The 23,387-nt window shown below is 57.2% G+C and overlaps 2 protein-coding genes across 18 annotated transcripts in view; one reads left to right on the forward strand and one right to left on the reverse strand.

The window, feature by feature from the left end:
- Positions 1 to 8,139, reverse strand: part of NUP98 (nucleoporin 98 and 96 precursor) — a 39,703-nt gene extending 31,564 nt beyond the window's left edge. For 3 of the 11 annotated variants that reach the window (XM_087759361.1, XM_087759367.1, XM_087759371.1), the window contains exons 1-8: positions 8,000 to 8,139; positions 6,990 to 7,238; positions 4,319 to 4,422; positions 3,443 to 3,544; positions 3,023 to 3,202; positions 2,173 to 2,312; positions 992 to 1,099; positions 162 to 345 (exon numbers count right to left, since the gene is read on the reverse strand). In XM_087759361.1, coding sequence (XP_087615487.1) covers positions 162 to 345; positions 992 to 1,099; positions 2,173 to 2,312; positions 3,023 to 3,202; positions 3,443 to 3,544; positions 4,319 to 4,391 — 787 coding nt within the window. In that variant the 5' untranslated portion in view covers positions 4,392 to 4,422; positions 6,990 to 7,238; positions 8,000 to 8,139. Of the gene's footprint in view, positions 1 to 161; positions 346 to 991; positions 1,100 to 2,172; positions 2,313 to 3,022; positions 3,203 to 3,442; positions 3,545 to 4,318; positions 4,441 to 4,520; positions 4,583 to 6,989; positions 7,239 to 7,999 lie in introns of all 11 variants that reach the window. The other 8 variants (XM_087759362.1, XM_087759363.1, XM_087759369.1 and 5 more) reach the window with 8 other exon arrangements.
- A 138-nt stretch (positions 8,140 to 8,277) lies between these two features.
- PGAP2 (post-GPI attachment to proteins 2) overlaps positions 8,278 to 23,387 on the forward strand; it is a 31,269-nt gene continuing 16,159 nt past the window's right edge. The window contains exons 1-4 of one of the 7 annotated variants that reach the window (XM_087759388.1): positions 8,278 to 8,438; positions 10,908 to 11,082; positions 12,751 to 13,003; positions 16,696 to 16,802. In XM_087759388.1, coding sequence (XP_087615514.1) covers positions 10,918 to 11,082; positions 12,751 to 13,003; positions 16,696 to 16,802 — 525 coding nt within the window. In that variant the 5' untranslated portion in view covers positions 8,278 to 8,438; positions 10,908 to 10,917. Of the gene's footprint in view, positions 8,439 to 8,531; positions 8,664 to 9,831; positions 10,821 to 10,907; positions 11,083 to 12,750; positions 13,004 to 13,946; positions 14,088 to 16,695; positions 16,803 to 23,387 lie in introns of those variants that run through there. The other 6 variants (XM_087759387.1, XM_087759386.1, XM_087759385.1 and 3 more) reach the window with 6 other exon arrangements.

A 23,387-nucleotide genomic window follows, 5' to 3' on the forward strand; every position in this document is an offset into this window, starting at 1 on the left:
TTATGGCAAAGAATCTGATTACTGAATGTCGATAACACAACTAGTAGAATTCTGAGCTCACACCAGTATTTCCTCGTCTATTTTCATTACAGAATTTTAAATAGCTTAACAGAGTATTTGCGTGTCTGGCCACAGTAATGCCAGTGACAGGTAGTACTTACTGGTTCCAAAAGCAGTTTTATTCTGTCCGTACGAAAAGCCTGTGTTAGTAGTAGAAGAGCCAAAAAGTCCCGTAGCTGTACTTGATGTAGCAGTAGAAGACCCAAACAAGCCTGCGGCTGCTCCTGCTCCTACAGGATTTGAGGGCCCTTTCCTATTTGCCTGGTAGTCTTCTAAACGGAGTTCCTAGCAAAGGAAAAACCAGTTCTCTTCACACGTTCTTTTTACACAGGATAGGGTTACAACAGTGCCGTTAGCAGGCTTACACAGCCTTCAAGCCCGCTCCAGGATAAGGGTATCAAGCAAAGCTGTTAACACCCACATTTTTAAAGAACACCACCATAAACAAAACCTAAACTTAGATTCACGTCTGGGCTTCAATTTTACTTCCCAGAGCTTTTTCACATCTTTTGAGTGTAAGACCTGTTTTGAAGTATCAAATAAGTCAACTTGAATGGAAAGGCTTCAATTTAAATCCTTGGGAACGCTTGTTTATATTAAACAACTCTGAGTTTTGCCCGAGATTCTGCCATTATCTCAACAGGGCAGGATTGCTCCCAACAGGATCTCTCGCCCTTCTGGTATATGACGAGATGGAATTTCAGCTCTTCAAAAATGGCAGCGTTAAGCATTTAAAAACAAACGCAATTAATATGGCGATGCACGAAGTGTTTTCCTTGATACCTCTCTTCTGTGAGCGATGCAGATATTGAAGGTTGCACTGATATTAACGAGCACAGACTATACTTATTAGACTCAAGAAAAGGTCTACTAAGCCAGCACTAAGGAACAGCCAACCAAGACAAGCGTGCTTGAACACTCATCGACTGACCTCGAGAGATTTGCTTTCATACTCTTTCATAGCCGTAATACATTGGTGCTTGGTGTTGATGTTAGTGCTAACTCCAGATTTTACCATAGTATCTGTACCGGTTGGTGGCTGCAAGAGAAGAGGTCAAGATATCACGTTTAAAATCTAGACACATTTCCATGAACACAGTTCGCGGTCTCTCGGCAGATGCTGTTAAAACCTAACTTTAGCACAGGACCTGAAGCAGCGTATTGCTGTTACCTGTACAGCTGGGGCCTCACCCAGTGATGAGGCATGCTCGGCAGCAATCAACAGTGGAATTTACCCCAGTAGCACTCAAAACAACACAGCGCAATTCATTTTCCAGTTTCATTTTAGAAGCGGTTTACCGAAATTTGTGATACAAATCCCCTATTCACGGATTTCGTTATCCCCCATTTTTTTTAATTGCGCTACGAAAGTGTACATCAACGCCACTCAGACTGCTCAGGTCGCTCACTGTTCTGTCTACATCCAGAAATAACAGTGCCTCGGCCTGTTCAATCGGCTCGGTCGAGGAAGGAAGAGGGCCGAGATTTGCACAGACAAGTGTTTGGGAAAAGAATGCCTCTTTCCAGCAGACACCAGTTACCCCATTTCCAGGATGGCTTCCTTTCCGAGCCACCCTCCATTTTCAACTGCCACAGAACTTTCAAGACGTTATTCAACCCTTTCTTAAAGGAAACTCATCCAGAAAACACAGGGGATCAGACTTCGCATTTCAGATTACATTCCCAAAGCCACGCTGACTTATAAGAGAACTGCATTTATTTTGACCCGTTCCCAGATGTCTCTAACCCCCACTGCTGTGAGCATTTAGCTCTGATCACCCTGAACTCCCGAGAAGGCTCAATTTTAAGTGCTGGTTTACCTCTGCAGCTTTAACACAGCTGTAAACCTAGCAAGTCTCGACAGGGCCTTACTCCACAGTGTTTGAGGAGTTTGTCAAATTCAGAATAAAAAGAAGTCTAGCTCTTTGGAGTTAATTATACATCCTACTTCCACTGCAACAGTTGCACTAAAGGGGATGCTTTCAAACCACTGCCTACTTGCATACAAACGACTCATTTTTAAATTTCAGGTCAGTGACTAAGACCGTAGCTGCAAAATGTAATGCTTCCTACAGTAAACAGGCTTGATTAAGAAGGAAAACCAGGACTTACATTAAACTTAATAGTCGTGCCAGTTGGAGCAGCAGTAAAACTAGTTGGGCCAAAAAGAGAGCCAGATGTACTCCCAAAAGGATTGGAAGTAGTGTTAGTGGTTCCAAAGAGACCTCCACTGCTGGTACTAGTTCCAAAGTCTTAAAAAAAAGAAAGAAAGATCAGTACTAAAACTAAACCTGAATTTTAAAACTGAAACCCAAATATTTTATTTAAATTACACAATAGTTTGGAAATGGAAGAAACTGCTAGGAAAAAAAAATTACAGCAGTGCTGGAAACCTATAGTCTGCTAAGGCAATATTCTGCAGCAGCAGACTGCCCCCAACTCATCACCCCGGGAAGTACTACAATAACCACAGCAGCCAGCTTCATTCTACTCCTGACAACGCTAAGAAAACCACGTATATAAAGGTATCAGGGAGGTTTCTTCTCAGAAGGGTCTGCAAGCAGTTGCTTTTGCTTCGGGGAATTACAGTAGAGTTCAAGAGGCATTTCAAGCGTTCCAGTGCCAGAAGCAAAACCAACTATAACTGCTCTACAACAGCAGAATAAAAAGCTAAAATCAAGCAGCGCCCAAAGGTATTTAAGAATAGAAAATGCCAGCTGACCACCTTTTTCAACTTATTTTAAAACTCATGGCTAGAATCGCAACTATGGATTTGGTAGCCTATCAGGCTCACTCTTGGCTGCTGCGGACCACAATAACCTCACACTGTGTCCTTCAGGGACAAAAACCACCAAACCCCGCCATGAACCCCTTACCAGACCCACAGGTACACCCAGCGTTCTCTGCTCTTCAATCAAAGAAACTAAGCAGCGCCCAAGAGAGATGCAGCAGTTTTACTCACTTCCAAACCCAGCAGGCTTATTCTGCGCAAAGGCATTATTCTGGGATGAGAAGAGGCCTCCGCCGGTGCTGGTAGTTCCAAACAGGCTATTCGACGTCCCAGTTGATGTTCCAAACCCAAAGCCAGTGCTTGTGGAGGAGGTGGCTGGCTGATTAAATGTAGTCGAACCAAATAATCCTCCTGAAGACAGAAACAGACTGTTAATAATTTGCATTCATCAATTGCTTGGGTTTTTTTGGTTGATTTGGGGTCGGGGGAAGGGGGGGGTGCTTGTTTGGTTTTTGTTGCTGCTTTTGTTGATGGTCGCTTGGGTTTGTTGTGGTTTTTTTTTTTTTTTCTTTTCCTCCCTTGCCCTTTTTTTTTTTTTAATATCCTTCTTTCAGGAGTGCGTTCTGCACTACAGGCATAGCACAGCAATACCTGGTTTTGTCTGTGTACTCCCAAAGAGGCCTCCAGTGTTATTGTTCGACCCAAAGGCTGATGTTCCGAACGCTCCTCCACTTGTAGTACCAAAGCCAGCATCTGAAAATCAGCATTGTAGTTTAAATGAAACCATATTCTAAACACGTACTAGGAACAAAACGCTGTCGCTGCCTTTTCAACTTTCCAAAGTTTGCACGTGACTACCGACACATCAGCGTCTGGGATGTGCGAAGTGCACAATTAATACTTCTACGGAGCTGCTGAAGCAAAAGGCTACAGTATTTGAGCCGGCCACTTCGACAGAACGTAAAGACACTCCTCTGCAAGGCCTCTACCACTTTTTACGGCGCCTGGAAGTTGCTCTTCTCATATCTTGGTTTAGAAGCAATATGAACAGAATTATTGTGTTTCCTTCCTAACAAACAGGGCACGCGCACCGGTTTATAGCCTGCTTTAATGGCTAAAAGCTCACCCACTGCGGTATTTACAAGGCGTATCTCCAGAAGACACCCCTCAGACTACACGCTTTTTCCCTCCAAGTCTTCCCAACGAATCCAGTCCCGATTCAAACCATCTCCCCCCACCCTGGCAAGAGGGCCTTTATTTAAGCATTTGAGTTCCCACTCCTTTTATAAAAGGAAGTGTCAAGGACTGCACCTGGAATCCTGGTATCGACCCAAACTAAAAGCTTGGTTAGCGGAGAAGCCTAGGGCTCCTGAGCCCGCTTCCCTGCAAAGCGAGCGAGCTGGACAGCCTAGCTGCGCTCCAATTCCATCACACACAAAGAATCGCCACCTCCGTCTGATCCTCCAGCTGCACCTCCAGGAAAAAACAGGTTAAGTACTGAAAAGTCAGTACCGATGTATTACTTACTTTGTCCAAAAGTTGAAGTTGTCCCAAAGCCAGTGCTGCCTCCAAATGGAGTTCCAAAGGATTTGTTAAACATTTTCAGGATGTATCAGGTTTTTCTCCTAAACCTGGAAAGAAGAATTCAGCTTTTATTTCAGGTTTATCTTGAAAACTCATTTTTCATCTTCCTCATCGTTGATGTGAGCCATCTAATTTGAGTACTTACGCCATAAAATGCGTGACGGTGTGTTTAAGTCACACTGAGCAATTTAAACCACAGTCAGAACCCTAAAAGGGACAAGAACACTAATACTTTAGTAACATCACAGGTAAGCTGCCCTCCATCCTTAACCACGGCTGGATTTTCTGTACGTCTTACAGGCTGAAAAAACTAAGAAATGAAACTATTCCCCTGATCCACATGTTCTCAACAAAAACCTCTAGAACACCCAGCACTACCAGCACTTCCCGCATCTGTTCCTACTACGTTTCACCCAGATCGGGCAGCACGAACTCGTTTTTCCTCAGCCACCTCCACGCCTGGTGGACCACCCCCACCGGCACCCTTCCCTAAGAACCCGTGCAGGGATCCACACCGGGCTACAGCCGTTTCTGCGACGCTCCTGGGATTTTCCATGATGGATTTTCTGTGAAACCCTATTTGCCAACTACTTCAAACAAGACAAGTGGAAATGCACTACTCAAGAATTACGGGAATACGCCTTCCATCTGCTTCCCATTTATTGCTCACGGGGCTGCCCCGGGATTTTCCTGTTGTTTTTAAATACTCTTTCAGGAGTTTTACCCCATGCAGGCAAGGGCCCAATTTACGTTTACAACACCCGTTGTTTTATTTACAGATACGTTTAGTAACACTACCTCACTCCAATCTCTTCTCTGAGTACAAACGCAATGTTACAGCTTTTTTCAGCAAAACCAACCGAGATAAAGTAAAACCACGACAGATCCTTAGCTGTACTCCGGTCAGAGAGATTTGTAGTCTTTTTTTGTACTGGGGCTAATAGCTGTTAGCTCCACCACCGAAAGTGCCAGTATTATCCGGAAAAAAATTCATTGTTGGCAGCATTAGCTAATCCACAGCAGTGCAGAACTAGTAAGTTTAGAAAACTGTAAGACGTGACCCATACCAAGAATATTTACAAAGCACTACTTACTATCACATTACAATAACACTGTTCTATGTAATGACACACTAGCTTTTAGCATTTCGGCATTTTTCAAACTCCGTCTAGGTTTTCTAGGAGGCTCAACATCCAGGATAGCAATAAACTCCTATCGAGCATTCTCCATTTGGTCACCAACGATTTCAGTAAAACTCAAACCCCACACCTTTACCTCTGCCCAGGTTGGACAGCTTCTCGAGAGCTCCCTAATGCCAACTCCTTTGACATCCTTCTCACCAAGAGGCGGCACGCACCCCACAGTACTCGGCGTAGGGCCCAGCACAGGCACTCCAGAGTGAAGTCATTACATCGATCTGCCCATCTGTGAAATCCTAAGTGCTTCTTTTCCCAAAAACCCATGTCACCTTCTGGGAACAGCCCAATCCAGGCTTTGAGCAGCCGTAGCCACCCACCCCAGTGCTACTGGAGACTAAAACAGTCAAGAGCAAATCGGTATCTGACAGTTCTATTAAAGAGCAACTAAAAAGATCTTTTGGGTAATCTTCAACTATTCCGAACAGCAGTAAATCCAGCAGCACGTCACAATCTTGTGGCGTTAAGAGTCTTCCCACTCACACATGCAAGCCCTTACAGACTTCCTTACGCACATTAAGAGTACTTTAAATAAAATCTTTCTGGCATAAGAAAGAAAAAGCTGATCTAACAAACGACCAGAGCACCCTAAGCCTAGAGCTGCCTCCTGGAAGAGAGTGCTGCCTGCCACGCCGCAGGATCCTTCCCTGGGACGCGGGGTGATGCCGCGTCTCACCCCGCAACCCCCCTCTCCCTGAGGGCCTGCTCCCAAACACCCGTGCCACGTACACCCCCCCGCTGCGCCCCCGGCTCCTCCACAGGCACCTCGCCTTTGCGGTGCCAAGGCTGCTTTTTGTTTTCCAGCAGAACCTGGCTTTGGATCACAGGACAAGACGCAGAGCCACCTCCTGTTTGCTTCCTCAAAACCCCACCTTTGGGCTCTAGCTCGCCTGTATGCGGCTTCTGAGAACATCCATCACCCCCACCCCCAATACCCTGAAATTCTTGATTTGCCCTCCCTTATGCTAGACCACCTACTAAAAAAACCCCTACCTACTTATTTTTCACACTCATAAGATAAATTTTATGCTGACACCTGGTGCGAGTGCACTCCTTGAGCTCTATGCACCCACCTCAGATACGATTCTTTATTTCTATAGGCTACTTTTGGTGATCTCACTTTGCCCCAAAGTCTCACTGAAAGCCAGACAAAAAGTGTCCATGCAGCTTTCAGTTGTTGTTCCATCTTGTTACTCTCAACCTTATTTCCAACCCACAAAACCCCTCTTCTTCCACTATTCCCCTCAGTTATGCCCCTGCTTTTTACAAGTCAGTATACCGAGGATTGCTAAATGCCAAATTCTATTTCAGAAGAAACCTGAAGCACAGTTTTCTGAAACACAAACGAGTTATTAAAAGACTTCACCCTCCTCTGGGGTTTGAAGCTTCGCTTTCCTTTGACACCCGCCCTTCCTTACCTGCCGCCCCTCAGCAGCTCAGGCTCAGCCAGAGCAGAACTCGGGCTTTATGTGGTCACAGATGCCGCGGACGCACCGGAGCCCCTTCAACCCCGGTCAGCGGCAGGAGCACAGGCACGCAGACAACGGGCTCACGACTGCACGTGTAAAACGCTGCGTTAATCAAACGTGCTCGGAGCTGTCCCATGAAAACACGCTCGGAGCCCCTGCCCGCAGGAACACCAGCGGCAGCCAGGAACTGAAGAAGAGCTGGAGCAGGATTAATAAAAGTTGGCGTTTTTTATGCAAGGGTCCTCTCCCGCTTGCTGGACACCAACCCCAGCTGAAGCGGAGCCACCCCCTCGCTCCCGAGGAAAAGGGCTCTAATTAGAGTTTTACAGGAGCGTTACATAAACCTCCAGCCACATCCAAAGAAATCCCACCAACTCACGAACGCAACTTTAAACAACTCTCCCGACAGCGGGCCAGCGTTCGCGCCCCCAGGCGCCCACCCTCCGCAGGCAGGCCCCCCCTCGCCGCCGGCCGCCAGCGTACACAGGGCGCCGCTGCCCCCGTGCCCCGCCGCCGTCCCCCCCAAAGCCCCCCGCCGTTCCCGGCTCTCCCTCCGCCATCAGCCCGCCCCCCCCGCCCCGGCTCCCCTCCCTGTAAACACCCCGGCACCTCCGCCACAACCCGGAACGAGAAACCGAAACAGCGGCAAGTCCCCAAACACGGGCGGGGGGCGGCAGCTCCCCACGCAGCCGCGGGGACCCCCGCCAAGAGGGGCAGGCGGAGCGGGGCCCGGCCCCCGCGCACCCCCTTCCCCCGCCGAACGCTTCCCCTCGGCCCACCCTCCCGCTCGGGCTCTCTCACAGCGGGCCGCCCCCCCAACGAGGCCCGCGGCCTCAGGCCGGGCCGGTCTCCCGGAGCAGCCCCACGGAACAAAGGCCGCGAAAGCGCCCCCGCCGCCGTTGCGCCGGCCCCGCAGGGCAGGGAGGGAAGCCCCGGTGCCGCCTCCCCCCAGTGCTCACCACCGCCGCCGCCAAGGGAAGGGAGCGGGGCCGGGCCTCGCCGCGCCGCTCCCGCCGCCGCCGCCTCAGAGGGGAGGGAAGCTGCGTCACAGCCCGCTCCGCGCGCCTCCCAGCCACCCCCGCGCTCCGCCACCCATTGGCTGCCGCCGCTTGAAAGCGAGGCAGCTCCCTCCCCCCTCCGGCGAGCCTTTCTCACTGATTGGGTGAAGTAACGCCTGACGTCCACCGCGCTCTGAGCGCCGATTGGCCTGAGGCGGCAGAAGGGGTGGGGCTGACGCTACGGAAGGGTCCAGAACGCCGGCCCGCAACCCCGCCCCGACATCCGGGATGTTGGGCGGGGGGCGGGATTTCTCCCCATCGGTCCAATCGGAGAGAACTCCGGCGGTTCGCGTACCCGTGACGCAGAGGGGAGGGCCGAGAGCCTTAAAGGGGCCCTGAGGTGGGTTGGTCGGTAGGGGGCGGTTCCGGGCCCCGGAGCTGGGGGGCGGCCTGGCCGCAGCGGCAGGAAGGGGCGGGCAGCGGGAGGAAGAAGAAGAAGGGGCAGAGGAGGCGTGCCGGTGGCGTGCCAGTGCCAGTGCCAGTGCCAGTGCCAGTGCCAGTGCCAGTGCCGGTGGCGGTGGCGGCGCCGGGCCAGAGCATGGAGCAGCGCGGAGGGGGCTGAGCGGTGCGGGGATGGGGAGGCGGCTGCGAGGGGACGGGGATGGGGGAGTGCAGTTCCGGGGCGCTGAGGGCCCGGGGGGGCGTCTGTGGGGATGGAGGGGGTCCCGGGGGGTCACGGCACTGGGAGGTCTCTTGGGGGGGGGGGGGCTCGAGGGAATAGGGGGTCCCCGGGGGGTGTGTGTCTGGGGGGTGTGGGGTGCCCGGGGGGTCTCAGGAGGAGTTTGGGGTGCCTGGGAGGGTGTCTGGGAGGTGAGGATTGCCGGGGGGGTCTCAGGAGGAATTTGGGGTGCCCGGGGGGGGCGTGTCACAGCACTGTGAGGTCCCGAGGGGGTCTCTGGGGGGTGTGGATTGCCTGGGGGGGTCTCAGGAGGAGTTTGGGGTGCCTGGGGGGGTCTCTGGGGGCTGTGGTGTACCCGGGGGGGTCTCAGGAGGAGTTTGGGGTGCCTGGGGGGGTCTTTGGGGGTGTGGTGTACCCGGGGGGGGTCTCAGGAGGAGTTTGGGGTACCCTGGGGGGTCCCTGGAGGCTGTGGGGTGCAGGATGGGCTCGGGGCCCTGCAGTGCATCACACACAAGATTTGCTGTTTTCTTTTTATTTGCCCCCTTTGGGCAAGACCCTCGTGAGAGGGGGGTGGGGGCTAATTGGGGGCTCCCTTTTAGGGGGTGGCAGGGACCCCGTGTCCCCCCCGCCGTGAGGCTGTCCCCCGCGGGGTGGACATGCCCCCTCCGCCCCCGTGACACGGTGCATCCCCCACAGCCGAGCCCCCAGCGCCGGCCTTGCTCCGCGGGAAGCGTGGCTGCCTCCGACAGCCCCGTCCTGCCCTTCGGGGCGTCCCCCCGGGGCTGGGGCCGCTGCCGGCGGGGGTCCCGGGCAGGTGAGCCGGGGCTGGCTGGGGGATCCCGCTCCTCCGTCCGGCTTGCTGCAGTCCCGGCCCCAAAGGGCTCCGGCAGAGCCACGGTAGAGCTGCCCTTTTGCTTCGCTTTCATCCTGCGAATAAATCCCCGCAGCAGCCGCCTGTAAAGCAGCAGCAGAGCTCAGGGGAGGGGGCTGAGCCGTGTTTTCCATTGCCCTTTGCTGCTGGGGTGGGCACGGCACTGGCGGGGATCGTCCCTGCGCTGGGGGGGGGGGTTACGCTCCTGGAGGAGGGGGGCTGCTGCCCACATTCCTGCCCTCGCTGGTAACTGGCTTCTGCAGGATTGTCTGTAAATTGGATTTGTCCTGGAGCGGTGAGCGAGGTGAGGCAGAGATCCCTAACTGCTTGCTCAGAGCAGGGCGTCGCAGCCCCTCGTTTTGGCTGCTCGGTGGCCCTTGTCCCCGGGCAGGGGGGAGCCTGCTGGGACAGGAGAGGTCGGGGGCAGGCGCCGCAGGAGGAGAGAGCTCGAAGGAAGGCGCGTGTGATGATGGGGACTGATTTAATGTGGCTTTGACCCCGGCGGTCTGAGGGCAGCTGGGCTGCAGCCATGGGCGCGTGAGAAGGTTTAAGGTGAACAGCTGTGGCTGAGGGCAAGAGAGCAGCCAGCGAGCGTTGGGACTGAGCTGATGGAGAGCCCTGAGCCGGAGGCGGGCTGCCAGGCTTGATAAACGGCTTGTCCTGGCTTGCCTGACCCGATGAGCAATGGCTTTATCGTTGTGCAAGGTGTGGGGCTTGCAAGGTCCTGATCCTGCAGCCGGAGCCTTGCCCGTAAAGGTGCTGAGCGCTCGGCTGGGACGGTGCTGGATGCGGGGCTGCGGTGCGCTTGCAGTGCGGTGGTAGCGGAGCGAGGACGGTGCCGCAGGTGGTTGGGGATGTGCTGGAGGAGCCGCAGCACCGGCAGGCAGCACGCAGCGCCCCGGCTACGTCAGCGCTGTCCCGTGCGGCAGCTCCGAGCGCAGACCGGGAACGGTCTGGATAGATGCGCCCTGCCGAAAAGAGCTGACGTGCCTTTCCAGCCAGATGGGTCTCGTGGTCCAGAGCAGAGCACAGCCCCAGCGCGGGATGTCCCGCTGCCTGCACGTCCTGCTGCCTGCTCCTCCCCACGGCGTGCAGGCCGCTGCTCTGACCCAGCTCCCTGTTGTACCGGAGCCTTGGGCAGACGGTGCTTTGAGCTGCCTGTCCTTGATGCCCGCCCTGGGGCTGCGCGGCCGTGTGTTAAACACTGGCGTGAGGCTGTCTGCCAGCCGTAGGTGTGCATCCCCGCCCAGGGCTGTGTGGGGCTGGACTTTGCAGGAGGACAGAGAATCCGCATCAAACGTTTGCTTCTTTGTTTTCAGGTCCACCAAGATGTTACAGGTACCGCTGCCCCTGGATCGAGACGGGATCCTCTTCCGGCTCCGTTTTACCACGCTGGCCGTCGGGACTGTGTTTTGCCCGCTCTTCGGTTTCCTTTTCTGTGTGATCTGGTCTCTGCTGTTCCACTTCCAGGAGACGACAGCGACCCACTGCGGGGTAAGCGACTCTCACAGCAGAATGCGAAGTCCTCCAAGGTTGTGGTTGCTGGGCTGGGGCAGCTGGCGGGGCGGCAGGGGTCCTCTCTTCTTCCAGGCTTTCCCACCAGATGTGCTATGGGATTTGGAACAAGCTGCTTTATTTGATTGTACTTGTGATGCCTCGGGACTGGCACCTGAGGTTTCGGCTCCTTTTAGGGAAGTACGGACTGGTCAGGCTGATGTCTGTACTGAGCACGTTGTTGGTGATTATGACGTGGAATAAATCTGGTGAAGCTATAGATAAATATACCGTCTTGTGGACAAGTTAGCCCAGCTTTTATAAAAGGAATTGCTGCCCCTCAGATCTGTTGGAGTTCTTCAGAGGAGTCACAAGCACGCGCCTGGGGAGCTCGGGTTGAGACGGACCGCCCGGACTTCCAAAAGGGATGAGATTGGGTTCCTCCCCAGGGCTTTCGAGCAGCCACGGCACAAGCGTGGATAAGCAGCTGGTTACAGGCTGGGAACAGAGGGCGGGAGTAGGTGGCGATTCTCACGCCGGCAGATGACCCCAGGGCTTTATGGGGTCTGTGGTGTTCCTCGTGCCTGTACGTGGTGGGGTGACACAGGCTGATGGCGATGCCAAGATCCTGGAGCAGGGAGGGCGAGGCACGCTGCAAGGAGGCACTCGGCGACGGAGCAAGGAGATGTCAGGGCAGTTCGATTTGGAGAAATAAGTAATGCGCGCACCCAGTGTGCGGTTCTGCCCCCTCCTCGCTACTCAGGTGCATGGGGCAGGGCAGCAAGCACGCTCAGAGATGTCACACAGCCCCTGTTCCTGGGGTGGTGAAGTGAGGGCTCTTCAGCTGCAGGCGGGAAGAGACAATGGGCTGAGAGCAGAGAGAGGCGAGATGGAGACCTCTGCGGTCGTGGCTGGCCTGGAGAGGGCAGGCGGGGATCCACCGCTCGCCCTCTGCCAGTACGAGGGGTAGGCGACGTCGTATGGAGGTGGCAGGTTCAAGGCAACCACAGAGGAGCTGGTTCCTCAAGCAGAGAGCAGCTCACCTGGGGAACGCCTCTCCGCAGGACGCTGAGGGTGCGCAGCTCTGCGTGGGCTCCAGGGGAGACCGGGCAGGATCGTGGAAGAGTGGATTACCTGGTGCATAGCAATTGTGGCTGGCTCGGGAAGCCCCCAAACTGTGAAACTCTGGAGGTCGGGAGTTTATTCCAGGGCTGCATTGATGGTTTTCCTACTTTTATGTTCCTCCCTGAACGCTGTCTTTGCCTGCTGTTGCTGTCAGTTCTCTCCATTAGGCTTGGGCTAACAAAACGGTGCGCCTTCCTCTCCTCTCTCCCCAAACCTGAGGCAGAGAACATGTGGGGGACCGCGACTGAGTAAAGGGAAGGAGTAAAGGGCAAAAGTATAAAGCTAAGAAACCCGAGCAGGACCGTGAGCAGGGCACCCCAGGGCCCAGGGACTGTTCTGGCAGGGCTGGGAGCTGCGTGGTCCTGGGGGATGAACCAGGGCTGCTGCCACGTTATGTTCCCTGGCTTTTGAAATAGGAATAAACTGATTTAAAAAAAAAAAACCAAAAAAAAACCCAACCAGTTTTAGTGTCTTGGAGAGCTGTAAATACGACAATGTGACACTCCCCATGCCTCTCCCCACGAGCCGCTGTCTCTCTTCCAGGTCCCTAACTACCTCCCCTCCATCAGCGCCGCTATCGGAGGCGAGACCCCCCAGCGTTACGTCTGGCGCCTCTGCATCGGCCTCCACTCGGCTCCCCGCTTCCTGGTGGCAGTCGCCTACTGGAACCACTACCAGAGCTGCCACTGCTCGCACCCTCGCTACCTGCGCTTGTGCCACTTCAACCTGCTGCTCAACCTGCTCGAAAACTTCGCCCTCCTTATTCTGACGTATGTGTCCTCATCCGAAAACTACGGTAGGTGTCTCCTCCCGCGTACGCTCCGTGCTGACCACTGTGCCGCTGGTCTTGCTCGCGGCTGCCAAGGCTTTGCAGAGCTTTGCTTCACACCAGTGTATTGGAAGCAGTCAGTTTGGGGGGAAAAACAGTTAAAATAAAGAGGTTCTGTTAAAATTAGTATTTATAGATCAAAGGGTCTGGAGCCCAAGGCTGGGGAGGAGCGGCTGGGGGAGCTGGGGGGGCTCAGCCTGGAGAAGAGGAGGCTGAGGGGAGCCCTCATCGCTCTCTGCAACGGCCTGAAAGGAGGCTGGAGCCGGGGGGGTCGGTCTCTTCTCCCCAGGAACAAGCGATGGGACGAGAGGGAACGGCCTCAAGCTGCGCCAGGGCAGGTTTGGGTTGGGTATTGGGAAAAACTTCTTCCCCAAAGGGCTGTCAGGCCCTGGCCCAGGCTGCCCAGGGCAGGGGCTGAGTCCCCGTCCCTGGGGGGATTTAAAAGCCGGGGAGATGTGGTGCTTGGGGACATGGTTTAGTGGTGGCCTTGGCAGCGCTGGGTTAACGGTTGGACTCGATGATCTTAAGGGTCTTTTCCAACCTTAACGATTCTGTGATTCTAAGTTGTGTCCATAATGTGCAATTAGCTGTGTTCTTACCAAAATTCTTGGTTGCCGATAATTGGCCGAAACCATAGGCTGAATTTTTGTATCAAGCCTAGGATCAGACTTTAGGGCTTGGTTCCCACTTGTGTGCAAGGCCGTGCTTAACACATCTCACCGCAGCTGAGCAAAGGCAGGTGAGTGCTTGTCCCTGCTATCCGCTCTGTCTCCACTGCTGAGCTCTGGCTTTGGCTCTCAGCTGGCTTCCAGCCCGCGCCCTGTTCCAGCTGTGTTTTAAATACCCTCCTACAAAATTTTCTGGGTAAAATTTCCTGTGTTGACCTGAAAACAAAATCGGAATTTTTCAGGTTAAATCAGTATGTGCAAAATATGGTCACGATAGGCTGGGAAATGCTCTTCTCCCCCATGGTCTTGTCTGAAATGAATTTAAGTGCCAGTGATGATATCCAGTCGCTGTTTAATCCCGAGATCTGGAGGAGGCACGCGGGTTGACTTGAGAGGACTCGAATCCACGAGCCAGCAAGGTGGTGCTGTTGCAGAGGAAACAAACCCAGTTCTGGGACTTCTCGTCAGGAGAGCGGTGTGTCGGCTCTCCCCGCACACAGTTTGAGGGTGGTGATGATGGATGGGTCCTGTGTCCGGCTGTAGGACTGCGCTGGAGGATGTAGGCACAAAGTCTCCCAAAGAGAGGCCAGGCCAGAGCTGCAGGAGGAGAGGGTTTGGAGCAGTGCTGGTGAGGGGAGGCTGACAGAAGAGGGTTTGTCTCCTCGCAGCAAGGGAGATGAGATCAGGTGCAAGGATGCAGCTGACTTTGCGCTGAGCGTATCTTCCTACTCACAACGGGTGAGGAAAACAAGCGCTCGAGAGGCAGACGGAGTGGGCGTCAGGAAGCCTTGCGACTGCTTAGAGCACCAAACTGGAAATGGGCTGTGGCCACCAGAGCCCTCCAGGAAGGCTGGGAATGTGCCTGCGGGGCTGAGGGGTCCAGCCCCAGTGCGGAGGACCAGGTGGGTGATTTCTGAGGCTCCCTCCAGCCCGCTGCTGCCATCGGAGCAGGGCGTCACACTGGCAGCGCGGAGCACTGCAGGCGCTGTCCCGATTCCCTGTCAAAGTGGGTATTTGGAGGCGTTGCATCTTGCAGAAAGATGCCAAAACGGCAGGCTGTCAGGGAAAAACAGCTAGCGAGTGCGTGAGCCCCGACAGCTGACAGCTCTCTGCGCACGCTGCTTATTTTCCCACTCACAGATGCTTCTGTCTTTCGCAGCGCGGTGGTTATTGCCTTTCTGCTCACTTGCTCATCGCTCAGGAGCCGTGCCCAGAGCAGACTGTGCTGGGGCCTGTCGCTGTCGGTCCGGTGAAGCTTCCCACCGTTTGGGTGCTCGCCAGCTTCCACTGGGTCTTCACCAGCGAGCCTGGTGGCTTCAGGGCTGCGGTGTCTTGAACAGAGTCCAAGGACCTCCCCAGCCTTTAGGGTGAGGATGTAGATCCTCCAGAACGTGCTGTCTCGTCTGAACCCCCAGACCACAGCAGGGTTTAAACGGACCCTTCCCCAAGTCCTGCTTTGTGAGTGTCATGGAACCATTTGCTCTTCAGGGGGAAGCACAGCGTGTGGTATCCCCGAGCTGCAGGGCTGGAGCAGGTTCGGAAACCACAGCTCCGTGTGCTGCGGAGTTCAGTGAGCTGGGATGGTCAGGCACAAACCTCCAGCTGATGGAGATCTGTGGTCTAGGGGATGTTCCTGTCCAGCTCGCCTCCTCATCTCCTGCCAGCCCTCCCTGTCCCCCACGGCGAGGCATCCTGTCGCCATCCCGCCTGCCTCTGCTGCTGTCCCCAGCTGCCCCCCCCGTGGCAGCGGACTGCAGACCGCCTGCCAGCAGGGCTTCCCCAACCCATCAGGACCGGGAGCACGCCCTTAGAAATTCAGATGCTCTTTTGGGGTTTGGATACCTCAAAGCACGTTGTCACTGGAGTGGCTCTGCCTGTGCCTCGTTTCGCAGCCGGTGGCTCTGCCTGGCTTGTGCAGAGCTTTGCGAGGAGGGGACAGAGGCGCAGAAGAGTGGTTGGGCAAAAGCCACACTGAGCTGAGGCTAACCCAGTTTTCTCAGATCCTTATTACAGACTAATCTCAGGTTTGTGGGGAGAGTTTCAGGCCTTAGCTGCCGTGCTGAGATGAGAACAGGCTCAGGTTAATCATCTCTGCAGGGCACTGCTCATGTCTTCACCTCTAACAGCTGCCTTTACCGTCGCTCCTCGCGTGGTTTCCCTTCCCCTGGAATCGAACGGGGAAGCAGGGAAGATCATTTCTTACGTTCAGGTGGTTTGGGAACTCAGCCTGTGGTTCAGTTCCTGGAGAAGAGGCTGGGAAACTCTTTTAAATAGAAGCACTCCTCTGAAAATAACTCACCTGAAGTTGCATGGGCTTTGTGTGCGGCCTTGGGGTTTCGTGAGCGGCTCTGGCTTAGTGTTGTTCCAGCTGCATTTCCAGCCTGACCCTAAATCCGTGCTAGTTCAGTGACACGGGAGATGGCCTCGGTGCTGGTGATGAGGCTGATGACAACTGTTAATTGGCAGGTAGATAATGCAGGAGGCCAGAAGGTGTCCCTTTCTGGATCTTGGACTGGCTCACTCTGCAAACGCCCCCTCCGTGCCTCAGTTTCCCCATCCCTAGAACAGTAGTGGTGATGCTGAGCTGCTCTCAAGGGTGCCCAAGGTTTACAGTCATGTGAAGCAATGGAGGCTTGCAGACCGGGTGCCAGAGCACATAAATGCCCTCCTGGCACCTTTGGAATGAGTCTTCCAGCAGCTCACATCCCCTCCAGCCCCAGGCTTACAGGGGCACGCACGAGCGGCTTTGTCATTGAATCCCCCTGCCCCTTCTCTGCACGGGCACCTGGGGTGCGGAGCCGTGCTGTGCCCGCCCTGTGAAGGCCCTGGGCCGCTGCTCGTGCTGGGGGCACAGCATCTCCCAGGCGCTGGGACTCCCAGCAGGACCGCATCCTGCAGAAAGCGGGCCTTCACCCTCCCGAAGCCTGCCCCACATTCCCCTCCTGCTCTTGGCTCAGATTTAACAGGAAACCTGTTGTCTTGTTCATTCAGCAATCCATGAAAATGCCTTCATCGTCTTTATCACGTCGGCTCTGGGCCACATGTTCCTGACGTGCATCCTCTGGAGAATGACTAAGAAACACACAGTAAGTCCCGAGGTACAGAAACTTTCCTTTCTTCTCTCTGTGCAGCGCTGGGTGCTGGGGAGGGGGCTCTCGGCTGGCAGCGGAGGGCTTTGGCTGCCGCTCGCTTGTGAAATAACCGTAGCTGGGTGCTGAAGGAGTTACCACCAGGTGAAACTGGGAAACATGGTCACCAAAATTCATGGTTTACCAAAGCAAAGTGGGGAGGAATCTTTTAATTTCCTATTTTCTGGTTTTCACTTGGAGCTGACATTTGAAAACCACCCCATTCGTGTCCCCATGGGTCGGGTTCGCTGACCCCTTCTCCTTGCCTAAGGATTCCTGTTTCTGAGCTGAAACCGGTTTCTCTGTGCCGGGGAACCGGGAACCTGCTGGCCCTGCAAACTGGGAAGATCTGCCAGCAGTGGGCAGCAGGTGCTGTGTTACCCCCTTCCCCCAGGAATGGCTGCGCTGAGCAGGCTGGCTGTGGGCCCTGCTCTCTGCGAGGGGGCCGGTGGGCTCTGGGGCTCGCCGGTCGTGCAGTGGGTCAGGCAGAGGATCCAGCCCGGGAGCTTCTGCCTCCATCGCCTGGATGCAGCTTTGGTGCCATGCTGGTTTGCGGCATGAGTGCTGGACCCTGGGCACCGGCGCAGCCGCGGGCGGGCAGGACGTTCAGCTTTGAAACTCCATATGTGAAAGCTGCCTCTGCACGTGTGTGCCTCTCGTACGCTCGGCTTTGCCTGGGTCTCTGGCTCCCTGGACCTATCTGTCCTTTTCTCCTCAGGGATGCGTCTTGCCCAGCTGATTCCCAGTCCAACCCTCACAGTCCCCAGTACTAAATGGGGAAGGGTCCCCAGGGCTCCCTGGACTGTGTTGCCCCAGGAAGGTGATCGCTTTGCAAAGCAGGGACCTTCAGGGGAAACTGTCGGAGGTGTGCGCCCTTATCCCGGGGCTGGGAAGCTGGCGAGGGCTGGGAGCAAGTCTCCCTGAAGGGACCGCATGGAGGGATAGAGGGCAGGGTGGGTGCTGTGCTCGGGGCCTGCTCAGATGAGCTGCCCGCGTACGAGCAGGATGAGCGCTGTGCCTGGGGTCTGCTCGGGCAGTCACAGAGAGCGCCTTGCTGAGGCTCCTGCTCCATCACGTCTGTTTATTGTCCCCTTCCGGCAATTCACTGAGCCCGTCCCCTTGCTGGCTTGTTTCAGAGGCCCGGAAAAGAAGCTTCCAGCAGTTGTTTGGCTGCAAGATGCCCTGTGAAAGGGGCTTTTGGAGATCCCGGGGTTCCCCTCTCTCTCTGGGAAGTGATCTGTTATCTCTGGTGATATGGGGGTACCGGGAGCTCAGCAGTCTCCTCAGCGGCTCTCCCACGGCTTCCTTTGTTTCATCTTTTTTGGCTTGGCTTGTGTTTTTGCAAGAACTCCAGACCCCTGCATCTCTTCCCCCCAGCACTGCGCCTCAGACGACAGCTCCCTGAGCAGCAGTCACCCCCGGGGAGCGCCTGTCTGCAGGCTTTGCACCTTTGCAGGCTTTGCACCTTTGCAGACCGTAACGTTGCAGCAAGCCTCTGACTTTTGGTTGCAGTGTGTTAGCAGCAGCGCTAGCCCTGCTGTCAGCTCACGGGAGCAAAAAAACAGCTGCTGGCTGTGACCTGGGCACGGGGGCTGTTCCCTGGGCTGAGCGCTGAGCCCGCGCGCCCCGATGGCGATGGGTACACGTCGCTGTGTCTAGCAGGGACTGCAGGCAGAGAGCTGCGGTGTAACGCATCCCTGACCCAGCACAGCATCAGATCTGGAGGACTGGGTCAGGGAGGTGAGCAGCCTGCCTCTAAATGTCTGGCTTTTCTCTGCTGGTAATTTGGGTGGGTTTCTCCCAAGTTCATGTTAGGGAACACCATGAGCAAAGTCCCGCCAGCGGTGTTTTGACCCGGTGTGCCCTGCTGCCATCTGGCAGCACTTCTGCCTGCAGGTTGCCCTCCTCTGCCACATCACCCGCCGGGGCTGGTTCCTTACCCGCTCCCGAGGAGCTGAGGAAGGCAGGCGGGAGGTGCTGGCATGGCTGTGCAGACACACGGGATGGGCTCTGGACGTCCATGACCGGTCCATGAGGCGGCTGTGGGATGGTGGCCTTGCTGGGGCTCTGCTGGGGGAGCAGCCTGCGCCCACAAAGCCCACGGGCTCGGTGTCACTGGGTGCTGTCCGCTGGGCTCTCGTGCACCCACTGGTGCTGGAGCAGCCTGTGCAACTCCTGCTCCGGTGCTGCCGTGTGGTTTGTTTTGGGCATGGGCAGGGGGGCCCAGCAAACCTGCCCCCCCGTCCTGCAGCACTCACTTGGGCTGGGGGCTGCTGCCAAGCCACAGTGTCTCCGGCCGTGTGCCACAGTGGGCAAGGGGGCAGCTTGTCCTCGTTCCCCTCTCCCTGATGCTGCAGGGCTCAAACTGTGCTGGGGTGCTCCTGTGCCCTGGTGCTCGTGCCCAAGCCCAGCAAAGGAGCGTTTGCCCCCTCTGAGGATGCGTCGACCACGGCGCATCCCTGGTCGTGGAAGTGCAGGGGAGCGCGGTGATGCCCTGGCTGAACGTGCCACCAGCCGGCGTGGTGCCACCACCCAGCATGGCTGCCTCCTCCCATCTTGGAAGGGCCCTGCTGATGGAGGGGAGCTGCCTGCAGGGGTGCACGGTCCCCCCCAAAGCTGGGTGTCTCCCCACGGAGAGAGGACCCTGTTGGGGCCAGCCCTGGCCTGGAGCCAGGGCTCATCTCCTTCCTGGGGGCGCGGCGTCCCCTGCACCAGCTCCCCGCGGGGCTGCGTGTCGGCAGATGGAGCTGTCGCCCGGGGAGCGAGGGTGACGGGTGAGCTCCTGCGAAAAGGAAAGCGCTGCGCGGTGGCGGCACGGCTGTCAGATTGGATGCGTCTGGACGAAGCGGGCCCAGGGCTCGACGCCCCGCTGTGGGCGGCATCCTTTGCTACATGGGCTCTCGCCCTTATCATCGCTCTGCAGATCTGCCTTGTTGCTCCATCCGTGTCCCGTGATGTGCAAGTTGGGCTCCTGCTGTGAATCATTCCCACAGGGCCAGGGCTCCTCTGGGCCGGGCAGGGTCTCCTGGGGCTTATCCCGCTGTTTTGGTTCCTCGGGCTGCACTTCCCAAGGCCAGCGGCAGCAGGGCTCTGCGGGGCCACCGGCGGGCTTGGCCCGGCTCCTGCAACCCCTGGGGCTGGCTCGGCTCGGCAAGGGAGGGGCGGCGGGGTTGCACGAGGCCGTGGCGAGCGCGGTACCACCGCCACATCCTCCTCGCCCCGAGCCGAGCGGCCGGTGGGAACTGCCAGCCTCAGCAGGAGCAGGGAGAAGTTGGGCAGTGCCTGCTGAGCTGGCCAGGCCGAAGGCTCGCGGGGCTGTTCTAGGGCAGGGCGCAAGTGATCTCTTCTTGTGGGTCACGGCATCTCGGGGCCAGATTCTGGCTCCATTCGTGTCGGTTGTGGGGGCTTTTTGTTCACCTTTGCTACCCCCAGCCCTGGAGCCAGCAGTGGCAAGGAGGGGACGGGCAAGGGGGACAACTCTGGTCCCACAGTGTCCCATCCTTCCCTGCTCTTCAGCAGAGGGTACTGGAGCAGAGGAAGCCCCCATGGGTCCCCAGGGGGATTCGGGTTCTCCGGGGCCAAAGCTGGGACCGTCTCCAGGACAAACTGCATGCGAGGAGCTGGAAGGCTGGACCCAGCCTTTCTCTGGCTTGGTCCGGAGGAGGGAGCAGGGGATCTGTGCGCAGCCCCCTCGGGGAGCCGAGCTGGGGCAGGGGAGGGGGGGACAGGGCCAGCAAAGCCCTTCTCAGGCTCTGGGTCTGGCACTGCCGCTTAGCACTGCGGGAGGGGGCGAAGCTCCCCAGGTTTGCCGGAGTTTCAGCGCGTGAGTGACAGGAATTGGTCTTGCAAAAGCCTCGCGTTTGTCGGGGCTGGTGTTGCAACTGCCTTTCTGCAAGGGCAGGAAGGTGCTGAGGAACTTGTTCGTAATGGGGAAGTACAGACGGTTTCCAGTTGCAAGGTGGCAAATAGTGAGAGAAAGGAAAAATAAAGCTCTGCAGGAGGGAAGAAAAGAGAAAGCGGGCTGAGAGGAGGAGGGGAAGGGGCAAAGCAAGAAGGGAGCTCGGGGAAAAAGGGAAATGGAGCCAGAGAGCCTCCAGCTATGGGCTGACCACAGCGGAGTAGAGGCAGTGCACCCAGTCTGTGGTGCTTGGCCACAGCTGGCGTGGCATTGCCCTCCCTGGCTGGCACCTCTGCAGTCACTCTCTGCTCCTGGCCGGCTGCACGCCCTTTAAAACCCTCCTTCCACAGCTGGCTCTGCCACAGCGAAGATGATGAGCGGTGCAGCAGAGCAGAGCAGTTTCACTTCTTGTTTGCAAACATATTTCCCCCCCTGCCCCAGCGGCTGGCGTCACTAGCGGCTGCGTTTCGGCCGAGAGACACGCATGCACGTGCACGGCGGCCACGGGGCTGGCTGCTTCAGGCCCGTCAGCAGAGCCCAGTCCTGCTGTGCCACCGGAGCCGCAGGGCGTGCAGGCTGAGCCCGGCCCCAGGCTGGCCGCTTCTGGAAAGCGTCTCATGCAGCAAGTGCGAAGGCGGAGGCGTTGCGCGGGTGCAAACCCCGGCGGTGTGAGCGCGGGGGGGCCGACTGGCGCCCGGCTGGCAGGCAGGGGCCCTGCTCGCCCCGCTGCCGCTCCTGTCCCCCTCAGCGCTGGTTAAGCCATTTCTGCTCGCGCTGCCGGAGCGGGACGGCTGAGCTGGGTTTCCAGCTGCTGCTGGAGCGGTGGGGAGGGTACCACAAACGCGGTCGGTGAACACGTGTGGTTTCAGCCCCGCTCCCCGGTAGCATCGTCACCTAGCCGGCAGTCTAGTGACAGCAGCCCATGGGAGTGGTGGCGACAGCTCACACAAGCCCTCTATAAATATCCCAGCGCTAAGCTCTCGGTGCTGGGGCAGTTTGTCTTTAGGTTCACCGCAGGGGAGCCAGAAACACTCGAGGAGGAGCTGGGACCGGTGTGCAGCACATAGCCTCGAGCGTGTTGCGTGTCCCCCAGGAAGGCATGGCTCCAGGAGCAGAGCCAGGGCTTGGGAGGTCCCAGGAGAGCGTAGCTGTTGCATTTTGAATTAACATCCCTTGGCCATTCCATTCCCTGTCCCATCAGGAGCTGGGGTGTGAACTCTGCAGGGTCCCTCTTCTTCCTCTCCAGAGGCAATGGAAGAAGCAGGAGGCTTCTGTGCCTCCTTGCTGGTGTTTCCTCCCTACCTGCCCGCTCACAGCAGCCATCCTCCAGCCCTTGGAGCTGGGTTTGCAGGGCTGGGGGCTCCCCCAGGATGGGGGAAGGAGACACCGGGCGCCTTCCGTGGGCTGGGAGCTGCACGGGGCAGCGTCCCGGGCTGGGGCTGCAGGGCTGTCCCTGCTGGGCTGGGTTGGTGTCTCTTCTCCTCTCCCCCATCGTCTGGCCGGCTCCTGACTCACCTTCGTGTGCACGGGGAATGTGCCTCAGCTCAAAGTCTGCAAGCTGCTGGACTAAATATAATTTGCCTGTGGTTTTCTGGGCCAGACACGCGTCCAGCTCTGGAGGGCTGGCTCAGGGTGGGGGGGTTGTGTGAAACTGGAGTGGCTTGCAGGGACACTGGGTGCCCTGGTCTGTCTTGCCAGGAGGAAATTGCGAAGCCGGGGTTGGCAGCTGAGCGTTGCCAGCTGCAGCTGCGCCAGCCCCAGCAGGGGCTCGGGGGGAGCCTGGAGCCGGCTGAGCTTGGAGCACCCTGTCCCCGGGCGGCCGATGCCCTGGCAGCATCCCTCCGCCCCGGCATCCCTCTGCCTCAGCCCTCCAGGGGAGCCGGTTCTGTACTGCACCGCGCTGGGTCAGGCTTAGGGTCAGGCTTAGGGTCAGGGTTCTTCCTTGCTGGGGAAGGAGGGGGGCACCGCTCTCCCTCTGGGTTTGCCAGGCTGTAAAACCATCCCCCCTGCCTCGGTGTGTGTCCTGAGCATTTCACAGTCACTCGTCCCACGTCCTCGGGATTTTCTTATCACTCTCTTTCCTTGCAGGGAGCCGGAGCGTGGAGGCTTCAGCCTCCTGCCAGGCTGCTTAGAGCTGCCAGCTCCCCTCCAGGGCACTAACCTGGGGGTCTGCTGCCCCTGCGCTGCCCCTGGTCCTGCTGCAGGACCCCTGAGGGGGTCCCTGTAGGAGCGGCCGTCCCAGGCTTGCGCCGCGGCACCCCGACCCTGTGCCTCCGAGGCCTCGCAGGTGGAGAGGTGCCCTCTGTGCTGGCCTTCTGCCGCTCCCTGGAGGGCGAGCGCCTGGGCTGGGCCCAGCCTGACCAAAGATTATAGTGGATAATTAGGTGCTAATCCCTAATGCCAGGGCACATCCAGTGCCCCGGGGGATTACACCTGCAGGGTGGTTCCTGCCAGCTGTGGGTCCCCACGGGTGCACAGGGGGCCGGGAGGCAGCACATGTCGCGACAGATGCCCACGTTGCTGACCAGAGGTTTCTCAGCAGCCACCGGCTTGAAATCTGGCACCGTTTGCTGCTCCTCGGGGAAGGCCCCTGCAGCAGCGCGGGCGGAATGCCCAGCCGCAGCGGGGAGGGGTACGGGGACTGCGGGGGAGATGTG

The sequence above is a fragment of the Nipponia nippon genome, unplaced genomic scaffold, assembly GCF_047370975.1.
Source record: "Nipponia nippon isolate SJK-2023a ecotype South Korea unplaced genomic scaffold, ASM4737097v1 scaffold_2, whole genome shotgun sequence".
Classification (NCBI taxonomy): Eukaryota; Metazoa; Chordata; class Aves; order Pelecaniformes; family Threskiornithidae; genus Nipponia; species Nipponia nippon.